The sequence below is a fragment of the Camelus dromedarius genome, chromosome 18, assembly GCF_036321535.1.
Source record: "Camelus dromedarius isolate mCamDro1 chromosome 18, mCamDro1.pat, whole genome shotgun sequence".
Taxonomy (NCBI): Eukaryota; Metazoa; Chordata; class Mammalia; order Artiodactyla; family Camelidae; genus Camelus; species Camelus dromedarius.
In genome coordinates, this window is record NC_087453.1 from 10,730,871 (window position 1) to 10,752,638 (window position 21,768).

Here is a 21,768-nt window from a genome sequence, read left to right on the forward strand (position 1 = left end):
GGCCACCCCTCTCTCTCATCTTTCTGCCACTGTTGGTTCTCAGTAGGAAATGCAGCTTTTCTGCGAATACTCAGACTTACCCTGTTCTAGGGTCATGGTTTTAGGGAAGCCTCTTGTTGGCTCTGAGTACTTTATGCATTGGAGGTAGACTTAAAAACATGATCATTTTTGGTGACTCAAGTCCAATTGATCTATTCCGCAAAAGACTCCCAGGGCAAACTGCTATACTTTTACTGGCATTGTATGTTTAGATTTCCTTACGTTGGGCTGTTAACCATATTAGCAATGTTAGTAATGGTGGCACTGTGTTAGACGCATACGTTATATGATCCCATTGAGTTCCAACCACAGTACCATGAAGTTAAGTATTCTTGTCCCCATTTTACAGATGAGAAAATTGAAGCTGAGAAGTTAATTAAGAGACTTGCCCTGAGTCATGCAGCTGGTGGAGCTAAAATTTGAACCATTGTACCTGGGTTGTAGCCATTGTACTGCCCTGCTAGGGCTGCCGTAGACACCAGCTTTTCAATCTGTGGCCTCTTAAAATACAAGAAGAAAAGATAAATCTCAATATCTACTAACAACTTGTAAACTCTGTGTTTAGTAGAATAACCCCAGGTGGCTTTTTAATGAATGTGTGAAATGCTGTAATTTTCTTTTGTTGTGATTGATGTATTTGTTCAAATTCCTTTTGAGAATGCACATTTGTTTTGAAACCAAACCTGTCTTTCTTGCCTACATTTCAGTCAGAACTAAGACATGGTCCGTTTTACTATATGAAGCAGCCACTCACCACAGACCCTGTTGATGTTGTACCGCAGGATGGACGAAATGATTTCTACTGCTGGGTTTGTCACCGGGAAGGCCAAGTCCTTTGCTGTGAGCTCTGTCCCCGGGTTTATCACGCTAAGTGTCTGAGACTGACATCGGAACCAGAGGGGGACTGGTTTTGTCCTGAATGTGAGGTTAGTTCCTGATGAGTGAATGCGTTGTCTGCCTCGCTTCCTCTCTTTTCTCTTTCTTCCTTTTATTTGTAATTTTTCGAATAATCCAGACACAAGGAAAAGAGACATTTCTTGCCTTCCATCTGCTCTATCCTGGTCACCCACTTTTTTGGACCAATCATGGCAGTGGCCTCAGCACTGCAGCTCTTGGAAAGACAATTGCGCTGAATATCGTTTCTGATTCTTCGTGGGTCTCTGGATCACTCTGAGATCTACAGCCTTCTCTGATTCTCCTGTAATGAACATTTCAGAAATTAACTCACAAACGTCTAACAGCTCCCGTATTTTAAAAAGATCTCATGCTATTTCCCTGCTTCTTGGATGTTGTCTGTACTTCATCATTGAATTGTCGGCAGTAGCCAGGGGAGACCAGCGTTTGTCGTGTGTTCCATGTGATTGCCATCTGATGCTTTCATTCATGCACCAACTGTTTCTCCAGTGCCTGTCAGGTACCAGGGATTCGACAGTGAAACAAAAAGAGGCCTGAATCACATTCTTTTCCACAGAAAAGGACAAAAACCAAAATAAATAAAATCATACATAATGTGTTTGAAGAAGAGTGTTCTGGAGAAAATGAATTCAAGGTGAGGAATAGGGAGTGAGGGGTGTGTGCAGGGTGTTCACATTTTAAATGAAGAGGTCCTGGAAGTCCTCATTAAGATTTGAGAAAGACTTGAAGAAAGGGAAAGTGTGAGCCGTGGAGCCGTGGAGCTGTGGGGAAGACCGTCCAGGCACAGGGGCTGCAGGTGCAGAACCCGAGGCAGAAACTCACCAGCGTAGTGAAGGGAACATGTGTATTTCATTTGTACCAAAGCCTAAACATTCTTCGTGAAAACACCTGTTATGGTTTCTACTCTTCTGGGGTGTCTTCTCATCTTGGCAACTTCCAGCAGTGATGCTTTTTTCAAAATGCTGCAAATAAGAATGTCACCTACAGCATCATGTAATGGGGAATGTCACCTGGACTCAAAGGTATATTGGCATTAGATTTCAAATGAGGATGCTCTCTATGTATAAGATGGAGAGCTCTGTCCCAGATGTCGAGAGTCGGGGGAAGAGCAAACTCTTAGGGTCTGTTAACCCCGCTTTTGTGTACTGAAAGGAGAAGAATAAGAAATATATGGAAAGAAATTAGACCTCAAATCGGCAAGATGATGACATTTTCATGGCGTTTGGCCCCTAAAATTGCAAAAGATGGCCACCGGTTCTCTTCGGGTTACTCCAGATGGAGAGATGCTCAGGACACGCGTTGCCCAGCGATGCCCTTCTGTCCAGAACCTGACCTCGTTCTGCTGCATTTAGTGTGGGAAATGGAACCTTCATCTAGTTCCTGTCTCTACCACTCCTTCCCGATGGTGTAATAATTTTACAAAGAAGACAGTGGCTCGGATAGGATGCTTTTGCTGCAAATAATAAATGTTGTTAAAAGGCTGAAACAATAGGGATTTGTTATCATGCGTAGAAAGAACCCAGTGGCAGGCCAGAGTTTGTTCAGAGCCAGACTGTCTGCATTTCATTGTGGAGATGACGTGTCTCTCATGGCCACAAGGTGGCCGCTGAGGGTTTTATCATGTGTATGTGTCTAGACAAACCCCCCCCTAAAAGGAGTATCTCTCCTCACATCCCTTTTAATCAAACAGAAGATTTTGCCTGTCAGCCTCCAGCTGACAAGCCCTTGGGCTTGTTGGTCTGAGTCGGATCACCAGTCCCCATGCAAGAAAGGCTTGAAAATGGTCATCTGGTACTTTCAGTCTGTAATATGGGAACCAGGCATTGCCGGCCTGGAGAAAGGGGCTGGAAGAGGGGAGGGGAAGGGGTGAGTGAGAGTTGAGTGGGCAACCCAAGTGTTTGCCATGGAGAGTTACCTGGAAACGAACTGGAATTCAGACAGACAGGTGTTCTGTGTCTCAGAGACCCGAATCTCTTCTTCCGGGGTGAATTGATGAGGTGGTCACTGGGGAAGAAGAGCTATATCAGACTCTGAATCTAAGCAATTAGATATGTGTGTCACGGTCCGATTTCAGCTTCCTAGCACCTCTTCTGTTGCCCTTTTTCTCAGCAACCCACCAGACACCCTTGAAGGTTTCCTTTGGAGGAACCAGAAATCCGAAGAATGGAAATGAAATCCAAATTAACTGGAGAAAACTCTTCTCAGCTCTCCCTACACAGATGGTTCAAGAGTGTTTCCTGACATCACCAAAATCTGCTATTTTTGTTGTTGCTGCTGCCTTGAGGATTCTGAAGCTCTGAGATAAAGTACCCGGTTTACGTAGCAGAATCTGGTTTCAGACGTTTCTTTGATGGGAATTCCCCTTACAAAGTGACGTTTATTGCCCAAGAGATAGACAGCTACACTGTGCTCCATGCGTGCTTTGCCAGAACATCCCGAGTGGGTTCACATCACTGGTGACAGAGAATGAAGTCATATTTATTATTAGTTCACTACCATCCCTTGGATTCTTTCTGCAGGGAAGCCTGTCCCTTTCTATCAGTGATGTCATTAAGTTAGTGCCTTGTCAGTTTCCTGAAAGATAGCCCAGAACCTTAAGAAGATCAAGTGAAGTAGCTGATTCATTGTATGAAGAAATTACCCCGAAACCATCAGTGGCCTTTCCTGTACTCCTTTTTTTTTTTTTTTTTTGAATTTCATGTCCTCTTCTCCAAATCCAAGGTTGCAAAAATGACGAGCTTTCAGGTCCTTGCCCACCCAGACCTTTTTCAGATTATATCATCTACAAGAGCTAAAAAACACTTCTTAATAAGGTAATCCATGGATGGGAATTGGTGTGCTTTTTAATTTTTATCCACTGATCCAGCGCACACAAGTTAAGTAGATTGGAGTCTTTGTCAAGTGAAACAATTGGTCTCATTTAGATGGGAATTATTTTTTTTCAGTGTGAGCTTTATTGGAAAATTAGGAGGAAAGGGAAATGAATACATGGGATGTAACTCTTTTCCCTAACTGGATATTTGTGTCATTTGACTTGTAGAAGATTACAGTAGCAGAATGCATCGAGACTCAGAGTAAAGCCATGACAATGCTCACCATTGAACAATTATCCTACCTGCTCAAGTTTGCCATTCAGAAAATGAAACAGCCAGGGGTAAGAAGGCGCTTCCTCTTGTTACACGTGTGAATGGGAGCAGTGACTTGGTTTGTTCTCTTTTGTTCACATTCTTGTCCCTGGTGAGTAGTTGCCTTAGCTTTTCAGGCATCTGTGCTTTTTGCACTTTGGGTCCTGTGTGCCCGATTTCAAATCTCTGTAAGTTAAATAGAGGGCGTGACAGCATTCAGTTAATTCCCAAAAGTGAGCACTTTGTGTCCCCAAGGAGTTTAATCAGGAAGCGACAGATAGTAGAAAGTTGGTGGGGATTTAAAGTTTTGAGTTGTTGTGAAGTGAAACTTCACACCGCTTTGGGTCAGGGGGAGGTAATAAAATTCCATTTCGGTGAGAGAGCTGAGTGCAGCCTGGTTTATTTATAATCAAGGTCTAATGATGGAAACTTCAAGTAAAACTCAAACCACTGAGATTTCTGTAAAGGGTGAGAATTTGATTCATGCCTTCACTTTTAAAATGGGATTTGCTGTACAGTCTTTGCCCTTTAGGGAAAATCTGCATGTGAAAGCAGGACCCCCGCATTCAGCTGGCAAGCCCTGTCCTTCCTAGAGGTTTTCCTCCCAAGAGTCCCGGTCACAGCATAGCCGTGCTGGTTTTGCCGTTTTGAGATAGTTTTTAGAAAGATGACAGTAAAATACCTTGCTTTTAAAAATAGCAATTTACGACAAGATAATCAACACGTTATGACTTTTTTTTCCTACAGAGACTTGGGTTCTGTTCTGATGTGCACAAAGGTACCACATGGACTAGTGGTGACTCTTTGTGAAACTCCCCACAGTTGGTTTTTGAAGTCAAATGAATATATGGAAATGTAGAATCTTAGAGCTTTTAGAAACCACGGTGGTTTAAGTTCTTTAAAAAAAAAATAGAAGCTTTAGTTTTGAGATTATGTTCTGAAATCTGATATCATGATGAAAAAAATTCAGAGCATACCAGTTGGGCGTTGCTAAATTGGGAACCTGTCTGTCTCTTTCACAAAATCTCCGTCAATGGAAGCAAAAGTAGATAGTCTGAGTCTTGTAAAAAAAACAAACTTTGACAAGAATAGATTCATGTAGATTTGTCAACACTGTAGAATTAAAAACCAAAAAAAAAAAAAAAAGAAGAAGAAGAAGAAGGTGTCAGTTTCTTATGTAAATTGTTATAAAATCAGTTAGGGCAGAGAGCTGTGGATTTTGTGGAAGCATCTTTGTAACTTACAAGGGCCAAGCTGATTCTGGATAGAAGAGAGCTCGGAGGACTGCAAACGGTAACCCACTCAGATGCCTTGCTTGAGCATAATTTGGTGTTCAGTTAAGTCTTTCAGATTTTTTTCTTTTGATGAGTAAATAGCACCCATCAACAAACCAGGCCTTACATTTTGAACTGATTCAAGTAGGGCTTCAGAAAGTAGATCAAGCTACAAAAGCTTTACAGAGTCCCTGTGTTGAAGGTAATTTGGCTCCTCAAAGGAGGAGCAAAATCTCACTAAACTTTTTCTCCATGTGTCGAATATCTTTTGGCACTTAGGGAAGCTTTATTTGGCGTTATCATCTCCAGGGGTAGCCAGACTTGACCCTCAGTCAGTTCCGATTATGGACATTTGCAGTGTATAGATAAGTGTCCTTTGGAGTTCAGGTCTAAAGTAATTGATAGCGTGTTGTTCTTGTCAATCTTAATTTAGGAGGCCTGGACCTGTAATTTGAGTATATATTGAAAACAGAACAAATGACAAAGCTGGAACACAACTGGGCCCATGATTATTGATAACCAGGCAGAATTAGAAGGTGCACTAGTGTGGAGCTTCTCAAGGTCCTGTTTTTGTAGAAAGCTTTAGAACTGTATTGTCTGGGGGGTTGTCTCCATTTTTTCAAGTACTTTGTTGTTGGTGTTGGTGCGTGTTCTTCCACAGCAGTGACTGGGTTTGTGTCTGTATACGCATCTTTTCTTTCTTTTATAGACAGACGCATTCCAGAAGCCCGTTCCTTTGGAACAGCATCCTGACTATGCGGAGTACATCTTCCATCCCATGGACCTTTGTACATTGGAAAAGGTTGGTTTCCATCCAAGAGCCCACAGTTGTCAAGATGACTGAAGGCCCTCCCTTTCTTCCCATGCCCCATCTCCAGTGACATGGTTTCTCTCCATCTCCCCTGCGCCATTTTTATTTGGATGGGAGAACTCTCAGTTCCCTATAACTTCTGTAACATTTTCCCAAGGATTCCAGAGGGGTGTTGAAATCCACTGCTTAGCTCCAAATATTACTCCTGCTAGTGATGCTTTTTATCTGAGAAAGTCGACAGCTTCTAAGAATTAGTGAGCTGATTGATTTGAGGCTTGCCCTTCTCTTTCTTTCGGAGGTGCTAATGAGAACAGCAGGAAGGAAGGAGAGAAAGTTACATGTCTGGGAAACCTCTGTGTTAGCAATAAATATGTGGCTTCTTAGATCATGACTTACTTCACTGATAAGGATATTTCTTTAATGCCTGAAGGTGCTTTTAAAGGTTCAAACTAAAATTGCTTGCTGCAAATTATACTTGTAACATTTGTGTATGTCACCCCGGTGCTGATTGCCCAGTTGCACCAAAATATGGTTAAAGAAAAGCATGGATGAGATGAAAACCTTACTTTACATTGTCTGCATTGATGTCCCCTCCCCCCCCAAACAATAAATCCAGGCTGCTTTGGAAAATTGCACACACCCTCATGGTATTATAAAAAGAAGGCATTCCAAAAAGACAAGGCTGGCATCTTAGCTTCATGAATTAATAGCTTTGGAACTTCGGATTAGTTCCTTAACATTACCATACCTCAGTTTCCCTGTCTGTAAAATGGAGATAGTAATTGCTTCATTGAGTTTTCAGTTATGAGGCTTATGTGAGACTACAGTTACTAGTCAGTATGTAAATCTATAAAATACCCTGGTTCTTTGGAAGAAGCCACTTGATAAATGACAGTGTTATAAGATGAGAAAATTCAAGTTAGTGTGATGAATTCAGTGAATGCATTTTTATAGAGTTATAGATCTCAGCTATAATAGCATCTTGGGAAATGAGTAAAAGCATTAATTAATTTGGCAAATGACTGCTAAGAAAATGATGTGGGGACGCAGGTGTTGCTGGCTGTGCTTGTAGAGACTCGCTGGTGATTATTTTCCATGACTTTTCTCCCCAGAACGCTAAAAAGAAAATGTACGGCTGCACGGAAGCCTTCCTGGCTGATGCGAAATGGATTTTGCACAACTGCATCATTTATAATGGGGGTGAGTGGCTTAGATGACACCTAGGAAAGAGAGTACGCTGTGTGGTGCCCATTTTCCTACCCTTCAGACAAAATCAGGCTCTTTTTTCATGCCTCAGGGCCAACAGCTTAGAATCCTTGTGTATAGATTGCTGACATGTGAATAGGAGGCAGCAACTATGTACATTTTAGGGTCTGAGCCAATGTCCATAGGGGCTTGTGACTATATGATGCTGTTACCTGTCCTTTTTAAAAACCTTATTTTACTGGAGGAATACTTACATAAAATAAAAGCACAGATTTTACAGGCACATTCCATGAATTTGACAAATGGGTAACCACCTCTATAACTAAAACCCCGAATAAGATCCTAGAACTTTTCTATTGCCCTATTATATTCCTACTTGCCCCTCTCCAGTAAACCCACCCTCCTCAAAAGGAACTGCTGTTCTCTTTTCTGTAACTATAGGTTACATTTATTTATTCTAGAATTTCCTGTCAGTGGAGTCAAAGTACCTCATTTTATGTGTGGCTAAGTTGACAGAGCTGAATATTTTGGGGGTTCATTCATGTTTCCCAACGTGTGTATCAGTGGTTTGTTTCCTTTTATTGCTGAGTGGCTTTTCATTGTTTCCACGTGCAGTTTATGTATCCGTTCCCTTTGCTGATGCTGGTGGATATTTGAGTTGTTTCTGGTTTTTGGCTATTATGAATAAAGCCGCTGTGAGCATTCTTACACAAGTCTTTGTGTGGACATGTGTTTTCATTTCTCCTGGGTAAATAAATACCCAGGAATGGTATTGCTACATCATTGAGTAGGTTTATATTTAAATTTATAAGAAATTTTACCAAACTTCTTTGCAAGTAGGTTGTATCATTTTACACTCCTCCTGGCAGTATATGTGAGAGTCTTTGTTGCTCCACATCATTGTCAACACTTAGTCTTGTCTCTTTTCAATTTTAGCCATTCTTGAAGGCATGAGATACTACGTCATGGTGGTTTTGCCTGTCTCTGATGACTAAGGGTGTTGAGTCTCTCCATGTGCTTATTAGTCATTTGTATATCTTTTGTTGGTAAAATAATCTATTCACATCTTTTACTCATTTCAAAAATTGGGTTGTTTGTGTTTTTATTGTGGAGTTTTAGGGTTTCTTTATATTTGGGATAAAATTTTGTCTGTGGTATTTTTGTGAATTGAGCCTTCTGGACAGAATGAAGGAGGATTCCCATTAAAATCCCCTTGATGGCACCTTTCCCATTGCCCTGCCTTCTCTCACAGTCCTCTCTGCCTGTCTTCTGGCCAGGTAGGCCTTTCAGAGTCCTGCCCCATCCTGCCTCTCTTAGCCCATGCTGGAACACTTTCCCCCCTTCTTGCCTTGATGATTTTTCCTTATCCTTCAGTCTTAGCCTCTCAGTCCTCTGAGGAGCCTTCGCTGGTGACCCAGACCATCCTGTGTACTCTTGTTAAGGGCTCTCCCGCTACCTGTACTTCCACGTGACAGCTTTTGTCCCACTCTCTGGATGGTGCTTTTTTCATTTGAGTTGCTCACCAGGACGTCAGCTCATTAAGGGCAGATGCCACATCTGGTTTCCTGTTTACTCCTGGGCGTAGCTGATGTTTGAGGGCAGATACATGAACGGATGGCTGTCTGCTTAAAGTACATGTTTTGCATTAATAACTCAGTAGCGGGGCTGGGGGTGCAGGGAGGGGAGAAAGAAAGGCACCTAGGTGTCGAGAATCTGTGTAAAGGTTATAAACGCAAATATATAGAGAGGCCGGTAGGATCATAGAAACAAGTGAATGAGGTGAGGTAGCAGAAAAACAGCAGCATAAGCTGGGATGACCCCTGGCTGTGGGGAGACCGCAGGGAACAGGGATCTCTTGCCTGGTCTGGAGGGGTCGCCACTGCGCACTCCAGTGGCTTGTTGGATACAGAGTTCTCAGATCTTCTGAGTTTTCAAGGCAATCTAGAAATCTAGGTATTTGTGTGTGTGTGTGTGTGTGTGTGTGTGTGTGTTTATGTATGAAATCTTTTTGCCACCAGATTCACAATTTTGAAAAATATAATGTTTGAAGAAAACATGGCTTTTTGGCCATCTTGTCCTCTGGCTTAGTGAGAAGGTGGCGAATTTAGTTAGACCTGGGACCATATCCTCAACTCATTAGCTAAGTGGTCTCATATAAGTGATGACTTCTGAGCCTTGATTCTCTCATTGGCCTGCCTCCTGATACGACTTCTTGAGAAGTTAACAAGAAAATGTGTTTCATAGCACCAGGCACACCAGTTACTCAATTAAATGTCTCCTTTCCCCTGTACTCTTGGGTTGAAGTCTGGGACAATTGGTAAAAGGGGGCCCCTTTCTACTAATTTGAACCTTGAGAATATAAAAGCATCTTTTCAAATATTAATTCATGAACTGCAGGGAAACCAGCACGAATGGCTTAAGTTTCAGAGAAGATGTCATCCAGGCACCAAAAATGGATTCATGGGACAAGTCACATAATTTGAACTAATGTTAGAAGCCAGAAATGTCTGGTTTTTAGTATTTAAAAGATTAAAGAAAAGGGGTGTAGCGGGGGAAGCAAATTAAAAAGGTTTTAATGGAAGTATAATCCCAAGACTGGGCCTTTCAGTGTTTCCATTTGAATTAATCCTGTTTTCTTATTCCCGTAGGAAATCACAAATTGACGCAAATAGCGAAAGTAGTCATCAAAATCTGTGAGCATGAGGTATGTGTTTTCCCAGGGTCACCTCTTTAAGTGTACCTGGAGTGAGGGGTTGGGGTGATTCAAGTTTGCATTTGTGGAATCTCCCACAGTGGGCAGCTGTGGGATTTTGTTGAGGCACAGACAGCGTTCCCTCTCTTCAAGGAGAATAAAAGCAACAGGGGGTCCCTAATATGTTAATAACCCCCTAACCGTAGGGCAAGACCTCAGGGAGATAGTATTTTTCAGCCTTGACTCATGGTCACGCATTGGACGACCTGAGTTTTCTTGGTCGCATAGAGTTCCTGATTTCTTGGCCCCGCAATCAGTGGCACTGCCTCAGGTCCCTTTCAGCCTTCTTGCAGGAGTTGTTTGGGTTTTTATGTTATTTGCAGGGAAGGTCCTGACTTTGTCAGAGTGGCCCAGGTGTCCTGAAGAGTCTGTCCCTCTCACAAGTGCCCCATAGTTTTGGGGATGCGGGTGAAATGAGCATCCTGGGCTGGGCGCCCTGAGGCTCCGCCAGTTGCAGGACAGGCTGATGGCGGAATGGCATGTGGGAGACTTTCTTTGTTAGTTCCCCGTTGTGAGCGTAAAAATCAAGATGTAATGGCCTTCGACTTGTCTGCACTTTTATCCGTGCACTTGTTGATTTATAAAGAAAAAACATTTGGATATCTTAGAATATGTCCATGTCTGTATCTTTGTACATAGGGAGTTTTATAATTTACATTTTTCACTTGGAGTGTTTTCTCAGGTAATTAAACACAGGAGGAGTAGGATTTTCATGACTGTTCTGATGATTTATTTCCTCAGCATAATTGTTAGAAATGCAGCTACCAAATCCGAGGCTGTAAATGTGGCTTTGTTGTTTTCTTGAAACGCTATAGCATCTGATACAATGACCTGGACAAATGTGGTTTTTCTGTGTCCTTTGCCATGTTGGAAGTTCTAATTTACAAAATATATGTGTATATGTTTTTGCCCCAATGTGATCAGTAAAAACAGTGGCATCTCACTGTGGTTTTGGTTTGGATTTTTTTGATGCAAGTGGTGGTGGACTTTTTTTGATATGGTTGTCGGTGATTTGGAATTACATGTGGATGAGTTCAGTTTTTTTTCCCTTGAGGGTTAGTTTCCCTGGATTTGGGTGCTGAAGCCTAGACTTTGAATCAGTGGATTGCCACAAGGGAGATTTTATTGACACCAGGATGCTCTTTGTCTGGCATTCTGAACCTTCCTCTTGACAACAACACACTGCTGCTTCGTGGGCTCCAAGGCCAGGGCTGCCCTGGACCTGATGTTGCCACTTTGTTCTACCCAGTACTTTGAAATAGCCCAGGAGGAGAGTGGGGAGAAGGAGGAAGTCGATCCCACCATTCATTCATTCATTCATTCATTGCCTGAGTCAGTCATACCATTACAATTAATTATATCTATAAAACTGTTAAATAATAGTCACTAACTGAGCACCTGCTATGTATCTGGCACCTTGCGTGATGCGGGAGATAAAGAGAAAAACAAGCCGCATGTTGATGGAGGGTAATAGCCACCAACAGGGCAGTGGTTGGTGATGTGTGTGAGCTTTGGAGCCCGACTACCTGAGTTCAGACCCTGGCCCTGCCACTTTGTCCAGTGAGACCTTGGGCAGGTCTCATTGATTTCTTGAGGCCTCATTGTCTCCCTCTATGAAACAGGGATATGACCAGCACGTGAGTTCATACCCGTAGAATGTCTGCCGACGAGCACACTGTAAATGTTAACTGATGCACTGATGACTCTGTCACTTGGAGTGCTTCACACTGATCTCATTTGATTTTTATAAGAAATCTGTTTGGTAGGTACTGCTTTCATCCCCATTCTATGAAGAAACGAAGGCTCAGACAAGAATAGCAACTTTCCTAAAATTACAGAGCATGTAAATGCTGGAGTCTGAGTTTAGATCCAGGAAGGGAGCTTCTGGGGCCCTTAGTTCTATGTCTGATGATTCTCGGGGGGCATGCACTTTCTCAAGAGGGAGAAGGACAGTAAGTCAGTTATAGACTTTTCCAGATTGCTATCTGTGAAAATGAAATAGGGTCACGTGGTCTTAATTAACTGCTCCAGATGGTGTGGTTAGAGATGCATAGAAATTGAGCGTGACAAGCAGAGGCCAGAGGTGTGGGAAGGGATTGGGGAGCTCAGACAAGGTGGGCCTGGGCAGCCCACACATGGCCTTGAAGGAACTGACCAGCTGTTTGGATTTCATCGTTAGTTTCTCAACCTCAGCACTGCTGACATTGAGGCTGGAGAAGTCTTTGTTGCAGGAACTGTCCTTGTTCCATTGTAGATTCTGGTTGCAACTGTCCACTCCCAGTTGTGATAATCGAAAATATCTCCAGACATTGCCAAGTGTCCCTGGAAAGATTAAAAAGCCCTGAAAGAGAACCACTGTTCTAAGGGGAGGGCCCAGATTGGATCTGTGTTTGTGGAAGATGACTCTGCCTGCCGTATCTGTGTGGAGGATGGACCGTAGTTGGGAAGCTGGGAGACAAGGTCCAGAGAGAGATGGGAGTGGCTTGGGCTTGGTGGGAACATTGGGGTTGGTGAGAAATAGCTGGCTTAATGTCTAGGGTGGTCCCCACCGCGGGACTTGGTTGTCAAATCATCATGCATTTCTTGAGGGCTCGCATATAGAAGGCCCTTGGGAATGACACATTCTAACACGTTTTTGCTTTGCAGATGAATGAAATCGAAGTATGTCCAGAGTGTTATCTAGCTGCTTGCCAAAAACGAGATAACTGGTTTTGTGAGCCTTGTGTAAGTTGGATTTCCTTTCCTTTTTTCATTTTGCGAATTCTTTGCCTTGCATGACCCAAGACGGCTTTCTCCAGGTGGCTTACTTGATGGAACTTTGGGTGAAGTTTTTAAAATAATTTTCTTACTGATCAAGTTGTGGCAGACTGGGAGTAATCCAGGCGGGATAAACCTCTTTGCTGAAAGTTCAGGTGCCAGAGGCAGCATCATGATTTACTGGGCTCATTAGCCCTAGAAAACAGCAGGATGCAGAGTAAAAAGCAGCTCATTCGGGTGGAGGGACACACCCAAGTGATGCAGATAATGAGATCAGTGTTAAATGAGTGTATTATTTACAGACCACGTTGGGTCTGTTTTAATTTTTGTTCTGTTTTTTGTTTTGTTTTGGGGGAGGTAATTAAGTTTATTTATTTATTATTTTTAGAGGAGGTACTGGGGATTGAACCCAGGACCTCTTGCATGCTAAGTATGTGTTCTACCACTGAGCTATACCCTCCCCCTGGGTCTATTTTAAGAGGTTTGGAAATCCCTCTTAGGATTAATTCCATGGTGTCTCCAAACCATGGTTCTTGAGGGTGGGATTCGGGGTGGGGGGAGACAGTCACCCTAGTTGCCCCACGGATCTGCGTTTTCCATACTGGGGTTCTGCAGAGAAGCGTGTTGTTGGGGTGGGCTGGGAGAATGGGGGTTGGGTGGGCAGCAGGAGTGGGCAAGTGAGAGTTGAGAATCAAGACATCGTTTATGTCTTTTCCTGCCTTTGGAGATGACCATCTGAATCGCTAAAGCTTGAGGAAGGCTTTAGCGATAGAATAAAGGTGGCTAATACTGTACCTTATTGTTTGCTGGACATAATGTGCATTTAACCCTCCAGCTCAGCAGAGGGCGTAGGTATTACTGTCAGTCTGTTGCCCAGATGGGTACAGTCTCTTGCTTCTTCCCACCCATGTGATAGAGGCACAGCCAGGATTCAACCCTGGTTTTGTCAGCGTTCCTCCCTTCTTCTCGGTTTCCCTGTTTAACCCCATTCCCAGCCATGCGCAGGATGACCGGCCACACAGCTAGGGAATGCCACGCGGGGAGACCCAGCTTGGAACTTTTTCAGTTTGTGGCCTGAATCACGCACTGAACTTTGTCTGCATATCTTGATGTCAAATGCCTACCAACACTGGATTTTGTTTTTCTTTTCCTAGAGCAATCCACATCCTTTGGTCTGGGCAAAACTGAAGGGGTTTCCGTTCTGGCCCGCTAAAGCTCTGAGGGATAAGGATGGGCAGGTTGATGCCCGTTTCTTTGGACAACACGACAGGTGGGAGTTAAACACAAGCTTCAAACATGTAGCTTTAACTGAACCTTTGATACTGTCAACAGATACGAGATGGGGACGTGGGTGGGGTAGGGGTATGGCGGTTATTTTGCCTTGATACCAACCAGGGCTATGGTAAGCCGGATTATGCATGGGCTTCATTCAGTTGTTTTCAGTTATGTTAGGAAAGAACCTTGCCTTCATGGCTTTGTTGATGAAACCGACATCAGAATAGGTTTCCACATCTATTTTAAACACTGCTGTTCTTTTTGGATTTTTCTAGAGTAAATTAAACCACCGCACAAATTGCTCTTCAAAATAACGCTTTCAGGGATCAGAAGTATTTCCCCAGATTGCCGGTAAATGAATCTCCCATCGTTGTGCTGGGTAGTCCCCTCCTGTTTCCTTTTCTGCGGAGCTAAAATGGGAAATTACAAGGGGTTGCTGTTTTGACAGGTGTGAGCCCTCCCTCCCAGCCTTTGCACCCTCCCCTTTCCTCCTCTCCTGGCGAACTGAGTTTTATGCTGGCTAATAGCAGTTCTCTGCAGAGTGCAGCCCCCTGCCAGCTGGAGAACAACAGGTAGACGGCGATGAGCGGCAGTGAAGAGCTCGATGCCCTTTTAGCAAGTTGTATTATGATTAAATGAGGCTAAAACCCTCTGGAAGCCCTTCCAAGCAGTCAGAGAGAGAGAGAGAGAGAGAGAGAGAGAGAGAGAGAGAGAGAGAGAGAGAGTGAGAGTGAATGTGTGTGTGTGTGTGTGTGTGTGTCAGAATATTTTAAAAGGCACATTTTGAAAATTATTCCCACCCACAGAATATTCAGAAAATACAGTTTATCGTTTTAAACCACACCAGAAGCTGAATTATTGCCTTTTGTTAAATTTTGCTTGTCATCTTGCAAATAGAAAAAAAAAAGTGTATTTCAAAGTAATCTACAAAATCATTTACTAGGAGTCCTGGCTGTCCATTGACAGGAAACAGAATGGAAATTAGCTGAGATGGTACAGGGTGTGATAGGAAGTGTTATACTTTGGTTTTGACCATTTTCATTGGAAATCTTTCTAAAATGAATTTATTCATTCAAAGAAATATATGTTCGGTGCCTGTCGTGTGCCAGGCCAAGTGCTAGATGCTGGGGGTGTAGGCGTGAGCAGGTGGACACTGCCCTTCGGAAGGCTGACACCCCAGTAGGGAGGACAGATAATACCCCAGTAAGCAGTCGGCGGTGTGATCTCAGGTTGGGAGGGAGCGGCGGGGGCCGCGTGAGGATGTGGGTTGAGGGACCAGAGAGTGCGGGGACCCAGGCAGGGAAGGGCCAAGGCTGCGTGTGTGCAGGGGAAGTCAGGAGCACAGTGTGGTGTGAACAGGATGAGGGAGGAGAGGGTGGTCAGAGGTGGGATCACAGGGGTGGGCAGGGCCTGGGTCCCCAGGGTTGCTATCAGAAGCCTGCTTTTTATTTGAAGAGCAGGAGGGGTTGGTAGCAGGTGGTACATCTTCCTGCCTCTGCATTAGAGCGTGACACGTGTACGTGAACCAACCACCCTGATGATTCGGGATTAGTCTTGTTCTGCGGTACAACATAGCGTGGGTATACTTAGGGTGTTGGTGGGCATTTGTCCCGAGGCACCAACCATTCCCAGGCCCTGAAGAGTCATGGATTCTCTCTCAGCTCCACCCACTCTGCCCCAGCCTCTTCCTTCCACCTGTCTCACAGCCACTGAAGATGGCGTAGGGAGTATGAGCTTTGCCAGTCCTGTTTCCAGAGGCTGTTTCCCCTGAACTTAACCAGTGTAGGCTGGTTCTGGGTGGGAGCTGTGCTGGAAGCCAGGCCCCTACATTTGTTTAAAAAAAAAGACAGCAGCCCGAGTCTGATGCCCCACGAGATTTTGCTAACCCTCCATCCCTTGGAAGGAATGTGTCGAGCTCTTGGACTCATACTGGGTAAGGGGTGTGCATTGGGGGAGTTGTTAAGGACATCCCACTGGTGGGATGTTTCGCTTGGCCTTGGGCAGGGAGTCACTGAGAGCTGCAGGGAAAGCCACGTCTAAAAGGAGGATGTCTTTTCCTCCCCAGAGAATTTTTTTCTTTAAATTAAAAAAAAAAAAAAAAAAAGGATGTACTAGGGATTAAATCCGGAATCTCACGCATGCTAAGCATATGCTCTACCACTGAGCTATACCCACCCCTCCCCACCCCCTGGAGATATTCTTAAAGCAGAATGGGGCAGGCTTGTTGATAGTCTGCTCTGGATCAGACCCAGGAACACAAGGCGGACTAAAGGGAGACTGCACAGGGTGTAACAGGCTGTCCTTGACTCAGGGACCTGCTCTGGGGTTGCAGAGCCAATGTGTAAGCCTGGGCCGGGGTAAGCGAAATCGGGCAGGACAGCAGAGTAGGAAATAGCCCAGACCACTGCATGTTCATTGTCAAGTTAATAGATGCTAGAGAGGGCTCCGGGGGGTCTCTTGCACAAATCAAGACATATTCTGAAGACTCTCATCACGAGCCTTTTGTCCTTTAAAAGATTTTGCTTTTTTTTCCCCCTTTGGTTTTATTTCACAGATAGACACACAATATTACACAAAAATGTAGAAAATATTTTATTAAATGCCTGCAGAGCTAAAAAAAAAGAAATAGCTGGCATTAATTGAATGCCTTTATGGCAGCAGGCACTGTGCTTTTTGTAGAAGCTGCTTTTATCTCCATTTGACTGATAAGAAGAATGAGGCCCAGAGGTAAGAAGCAGCTCAGCTCTGTGACTCTGGGGCGCCTTGGGACATCACACTCGCAGGCCCCCAGCTTTATATTGTTAAGCAAATCTGATTTCCCTTTCACTGTTTCCCGGGTCTGCTTTAAGGAAGAGAACACTTTATTGAAATCACTTACGAAGCTGCTTCGTTGAGGTTAAGGCCCTGATTCTAGGCAAAAGTGTGGGGGAAACAATCACAGTGACCATCTGGCTGATCAGCTCCTGTTGGTGCGAGGACTGGTCAGGCACATCTCATTGGCCTCCCTCAGCATCTCTCCAGGCAGGGGCTCATCCTCCATCTCAGGCTGGCTTAGAGAAGGGGAGTAACCTGTCGGGGGCAGCCTAGGGACCCCCACTGCTCCTCAGCCCTGTCTATCCAGGCTCCTGCCCACGCAGCTGAAACCCACAGAGGCCCCGCAGACCCTCAGCCTGAGGGCGTTTGGCGCCTGCCCAGCCCTCATTCTGTCTGGCTGCACCTGTGGTTCCTCAGGTCTCTGCAGAATGACAGCAGCGAGTTGGAACAGATGAGAAGCTGGCGATTTCCAGCACTGAGAGAGCAGGGAAGTATTTTTGGGCGTTCAGCGTTCATTTGTGTCGTGATGTAGCATCACCAAGAGGTGTGAGCAGCCAGCCTGCGTCCTGAATTCTGTCCCATGGACAGACTTTATTTCTCTTTCTTCATTTGACTTTCTCTTAAAAATGGATGAATAAAATGCCAGCTGTTAACATTTGGGGACATTAAAATACAAGAAGTCCATATTTTCTCCTCTTTAAAATCATAGAAGACTTGGCAGTGTTGGGACCAGACAGCATCTAAGTAGATGGCGCTGGACTAGGTGTGAGTTTGCCACCTCCCCACAGTCTACTTCGCTCCCTATTGCTTTGGGTTTCTTTCTTTTCTTTCTTTCCTTTCTTCCTTTCTTCCTTCCTTCCTTTCTTTCCTCTTTCTTTCTTTCTATAATTAGATTTATTTATTCATTTTGATGGAGGCACTGGGAATTGAACCCAGGACCTTGTACTTGCTAAGTACACACTCTGTCACTGAGCTATACCCTCCCCCTCTGCTCCCTATTGCTTTGTATGTGGCTTGAGTTTATGGTCTGTGAAATCCAAATAGCCTCCTAGGAAAAGCTCATTCCCATCAGATTCCCAGCTACAAACTGGGTTGAGGCTGAGGAATCAGATGCCACAGAGTTACACCCTGGATGTTCTGTATCGGCCTCCCCAGAGCATGGCAGTCGTGTTCACATCTCCTGCCAGCAGTCACTTGGATGGCTCATTCCAGAAAAGCAGCTCATTTTTCTTGAATTTCTGCAGAGCACCCTGGGATGTGGGGAGTTGGAGGGCACAAACCGCAAGGCTAATAAGCTTTTTTTCCATTATTTTCCACGTGAATTATCTCACATTCAAAACCACACACCTCCTCCTGGGGTTGTAGTTTTCCAACATTTCCTTGCGTAGAATCCCAATTTTAAAAAGAGAAAAGAAAGCTCTCCATATCTGAGTGCAGGAGAGTGAGGTTTGGGGATAATTGCTCTTTTCTGAGGTTTAGTCCAGGTTGCAGGGACAGTTCGGCTCTACCAACCCAAAGCCAAAGGGGATTTATTATTTTTTTTAATGGATTAAAGGGCTGTTGAGTCGTAGTTCATGTTTGGTCCTTATGACAGAATGTGTTTGTTAAATGGATTATTTATTAACCCTTCAAACTGAGTTATGTTTAAAAAGTGGAGTATGTATTTAAGAATCTTGGCAGATCCACTAGGCTAATTTGGTTTGCATTAAGGAAAAGGCAGTTCTGGAAACAAACTAAATGACAGGTGAATGGATCAAGAAAATGTGTGTCCATACAGCAGAATAGTATTCAGCCTGGAAAAGTATGTGGCAACATGGCTGAACCTTGAGGACGTTGTGCTAAGTGGAATAAGCCAGTCACAGGCAAATACCACACGATTTTGCTTGTAACGAGGTATCTAAAATTGTCAAGTTCTAAGAATGGTGTGTTAGTGGAATGGTGGTTGCCAGGGACTAGGGGGAGGGAGAAATGGGGAATATTAATCAACAGGCATAACTCAGTTAAATAAAATGAGTAAGCTCTGGAGATGGTATAGCACCGTATACCTGCAATTGACAATAACGTGTTACACACTTAAACATTTGTGAAGGGGATAAAACTCACGTTCAGTGTTCTTGCACAATAAAATAAGTTTTTTAAAAAAACTTAAGAATCTTGGAAGCCACCAGAGCCAGACTTAAACGCTCTTTCTCTTTTGTACTCCCAGGGCCTGGGTTCCAATAAATAATTGCTACCTCATGTCTAAAGAAATTCCTTTTTCTGTGAAAAAGACTAAAAGCATCTTCAACAGTGCAATGCAAGAGATGGAGGTTTACGTGGAGAACATCCGCCGGAAGTTTGGGGTCTTTAATTACTCTCCGTTCAGGACACCCTACACGCCCAACAGCCAGTACCAAATGCTGCTTGACCCCGCCAACCCCAGCGCCGGCGCCGCCAAGATCGACAAGCAGGAGAAGGTCAAGCTCAACTTCGACATGACGGCGTCGCCCAAGATCCTGATGAGCAAGCCCATGCTGAGCGGGGGCACGAGCCGCAGGGTCTCCCTGTCGGACATGCCCCGCTCCCCGATGAGCACCAACTCCTCGGTGCACACGGGCTCCGACGTGGAACAGGACGCCGAGAAGAAGGCCACGTCCAGCCATTTCAGCGCCAGCGAGGAGTCCATGGACTTCCTGGATAAGAGTACAGGTCAGTCCAGGTGGGGTAGAGTGGAGCAGGCCCCTGGGGCCCATGGCTTTCCCTCGGGGCCACACCTGTGGGGCCCTAGCTGGTGAGTGTCACAGGATCAAAGGGAGCGGTGTGGGGTTTCAGCCAAGTGGAGCAAATTTTAAATTTTAAAGGAATAGCCCATTGGGATTCTTGCCGCTAGGGACCCCCAAAATGAGAAAAGTGTTCTCAAAAGGCCAGCTGGAGGTCATTCCTAGTAGTGAGCAGAGGATGGCCAGAAATTGTTCAGAGTTCATTTCAAATACCTCTGAGATAAATCAAAACTTCCTGCAATAGCTTTTTGTTTTCTTTCCCAAGAATTTTGTTTTAACTGAAACATTATTTCTCTATCAAGACCGTATACTCACATTTCTTAGTGCTCAGATATTAGAGAAGCGTGTAAGTTAAACAGTATGCTCTCCCCAGAGCAATCCCATTTCTTAGGTTCCCCCTGTTGGTCAGTTGTGTTGTTCTGGAGACTTGCTGCTATAGCAGAGTAATGAAGGAGGATGCTGGCCTCAAACCCAGTCTTAGCTCTGCCACTCGCTAGCTTTGTGGCTTTGGGCCTGGTACCTAACCCCTCAAAGCCTTGGTTTCCACACCTGGAACATGAGGATAATGGTAGGACCTGCCTCCGCGTTCTTGTAAGGGTAAATGCACCAGCTTACACAGAGGGTTTAGAACAGTGCCTGAAATATTAATTAAGTGCTACAAAAATGTTGGCTACTTTATTATTTCTTCTGGTAGTTACTCATCACATGCCTGCAAGGATTCAGAGAGGTGATGTAAACGAGGGATGCTGGCTGAGAGTAACAAAAGTAAGGGTGACTCAAATTGAATTCTTTCTGTCCACACATAATTCGGTTGCATGATAAAACCTTAGAACTGTATGATTTCCACAAGGAAATGGGTTTACTCTGATTTTTTTTTTTTGACACATGGCTGTCACAGTTTGTTCTTTCTTGTTCTGCCTTTGAAAGACATGGAAAAGAAGCATTTACATTGGGTGGGAGGATGAAGGCAGTCAGCCCTCGGGCTCTGGGCTAGGGAGACTGTTGATGGACCCAGGGCTGGTGAATCCCAGGGCACACGCGCCATCTCTGAGGTTTCAGCCCATGGATGCCATACAGGAATGTGGACCCATGGCTTTCACATCTTAACATTCTTCCAGAGAGATGGGGAATCACATTTTTATATAACATCTCCAATTATGAAATTTCAGCTGAAAATGTCTTAGAATAATTTCCAGAGTGAATGAAGCATGTCTACAGGTTGCACCACCAGTGGTAGACTTCTGGCCAGAGCATTATCCTTGGATAGCTTTTCAAATTCTCTCCTTCCCTCTCTCCCTCCCTTCCTCCATCTCTTCCTTCTTTCCTTCACATGAGAACTTTTTAAGGAGCAGGTATCAGTTAAGAGACCACCAATGTCCCCAGAAGATAAAATGATGGGGAGTTAGTCAATGGTGAACTCAAAGAGTTCTACTCATTTTGGCTGTGTTGTGGCTTCTTTTTGGGTAGCTGGTTATTCTCAAGTACTGCTTGTAGCTCTCCCAATACAGGTGGAGCACAGAGTATTAATTACCAGTGGCTTTGGATTCTTCAGAATGAAGTCTGCAGTCTCTTTCCCCAGTTCTGATCCAGCTGTGTGGTTGAGGGATTCACAGTTGAGTTTTAGAGCTTTGTTCTAGGATGACATAACTTATGTTGACATAGCCTCAGAAGAAAACTTCCCTTTGCCCCCTAGTTTCTGACCAGAGTCCTTAAAAGCTTACTTTTATTGCACAACATGATTCCGTTGAAGCCAAGTTAACAAAGCATCGTATATTTAATCAAACCCCTCACCCTGTTAGTTCCCATAGAGAGCATGCTTATGGAGAACACGTTTGGCCCAAGCAGCAATCCTGTGACTTACTGTTGCCTGAATTTCATCGCTGTGATTTTTGCCGTATTCTGGTTCTGGTACCATCTATTTTATTGCATTCTTCAAATACTAAATTTGCAATTTAGTTTCATTGTAAGCTAAATAAAACATATATGCTCAGGTGTTTAAATTGCTTGCTGTTTTCTCCTAATACACATGAAATTACTACGT

At 44.2% G+C, this 21,768-nt stretch overlaps 1 protein-coding gene across 20 annotated transcripts in view; it reads left to right on the forward strand.

The window, feature by feature from the left end:
• The window catches only part of ZMYND8 (zinc finger MYND-type containing 8), a 107,751-nt gene that overhangs the window by 41,403 nt on the left and 44,580 nt on the right, over nt 1-21,768 (forward strand). For 14 of the 20 annotated variants that reach the window (XM_031433666.2, XM_031433675.2, XM_064497024.1 and 11 more), the window contains 8 exons: nt 747-965; nt 3,995-4,108; nt 6,063-6,155; nt 7,277-7,364; nt 10,019-10,074; nt 12,769-12,846; nt 14,034-14,149; nt 19,175-19,656. In XM_031433666.2, coding sequence (XP_031289526.1) covers nt 747-965; nt 3,995-4,108; nt 6,063-6,155; nt 7,277-7,364; nt 10,019-10,074; nt 12,769-12,846; nt 14,034-14,149; nt 19,175-19,656 — 1,246 coding nt within the window. The remainder of the gene's footprint in view (nt 1-746; nt 966-3,994; nt 4,109-6,062; nt 6,156-7,276; nt 7,365-10,018; nt 10,075-12,768; nt 12,847-14,033; nt 14,150-19,174; nt 19,657-21,768) is intronic. The other 6 variants (XM_031433680.2, XM_031433683.2, XM_031433687.2 and 3 more) reach the window with 2 other exon arrangements.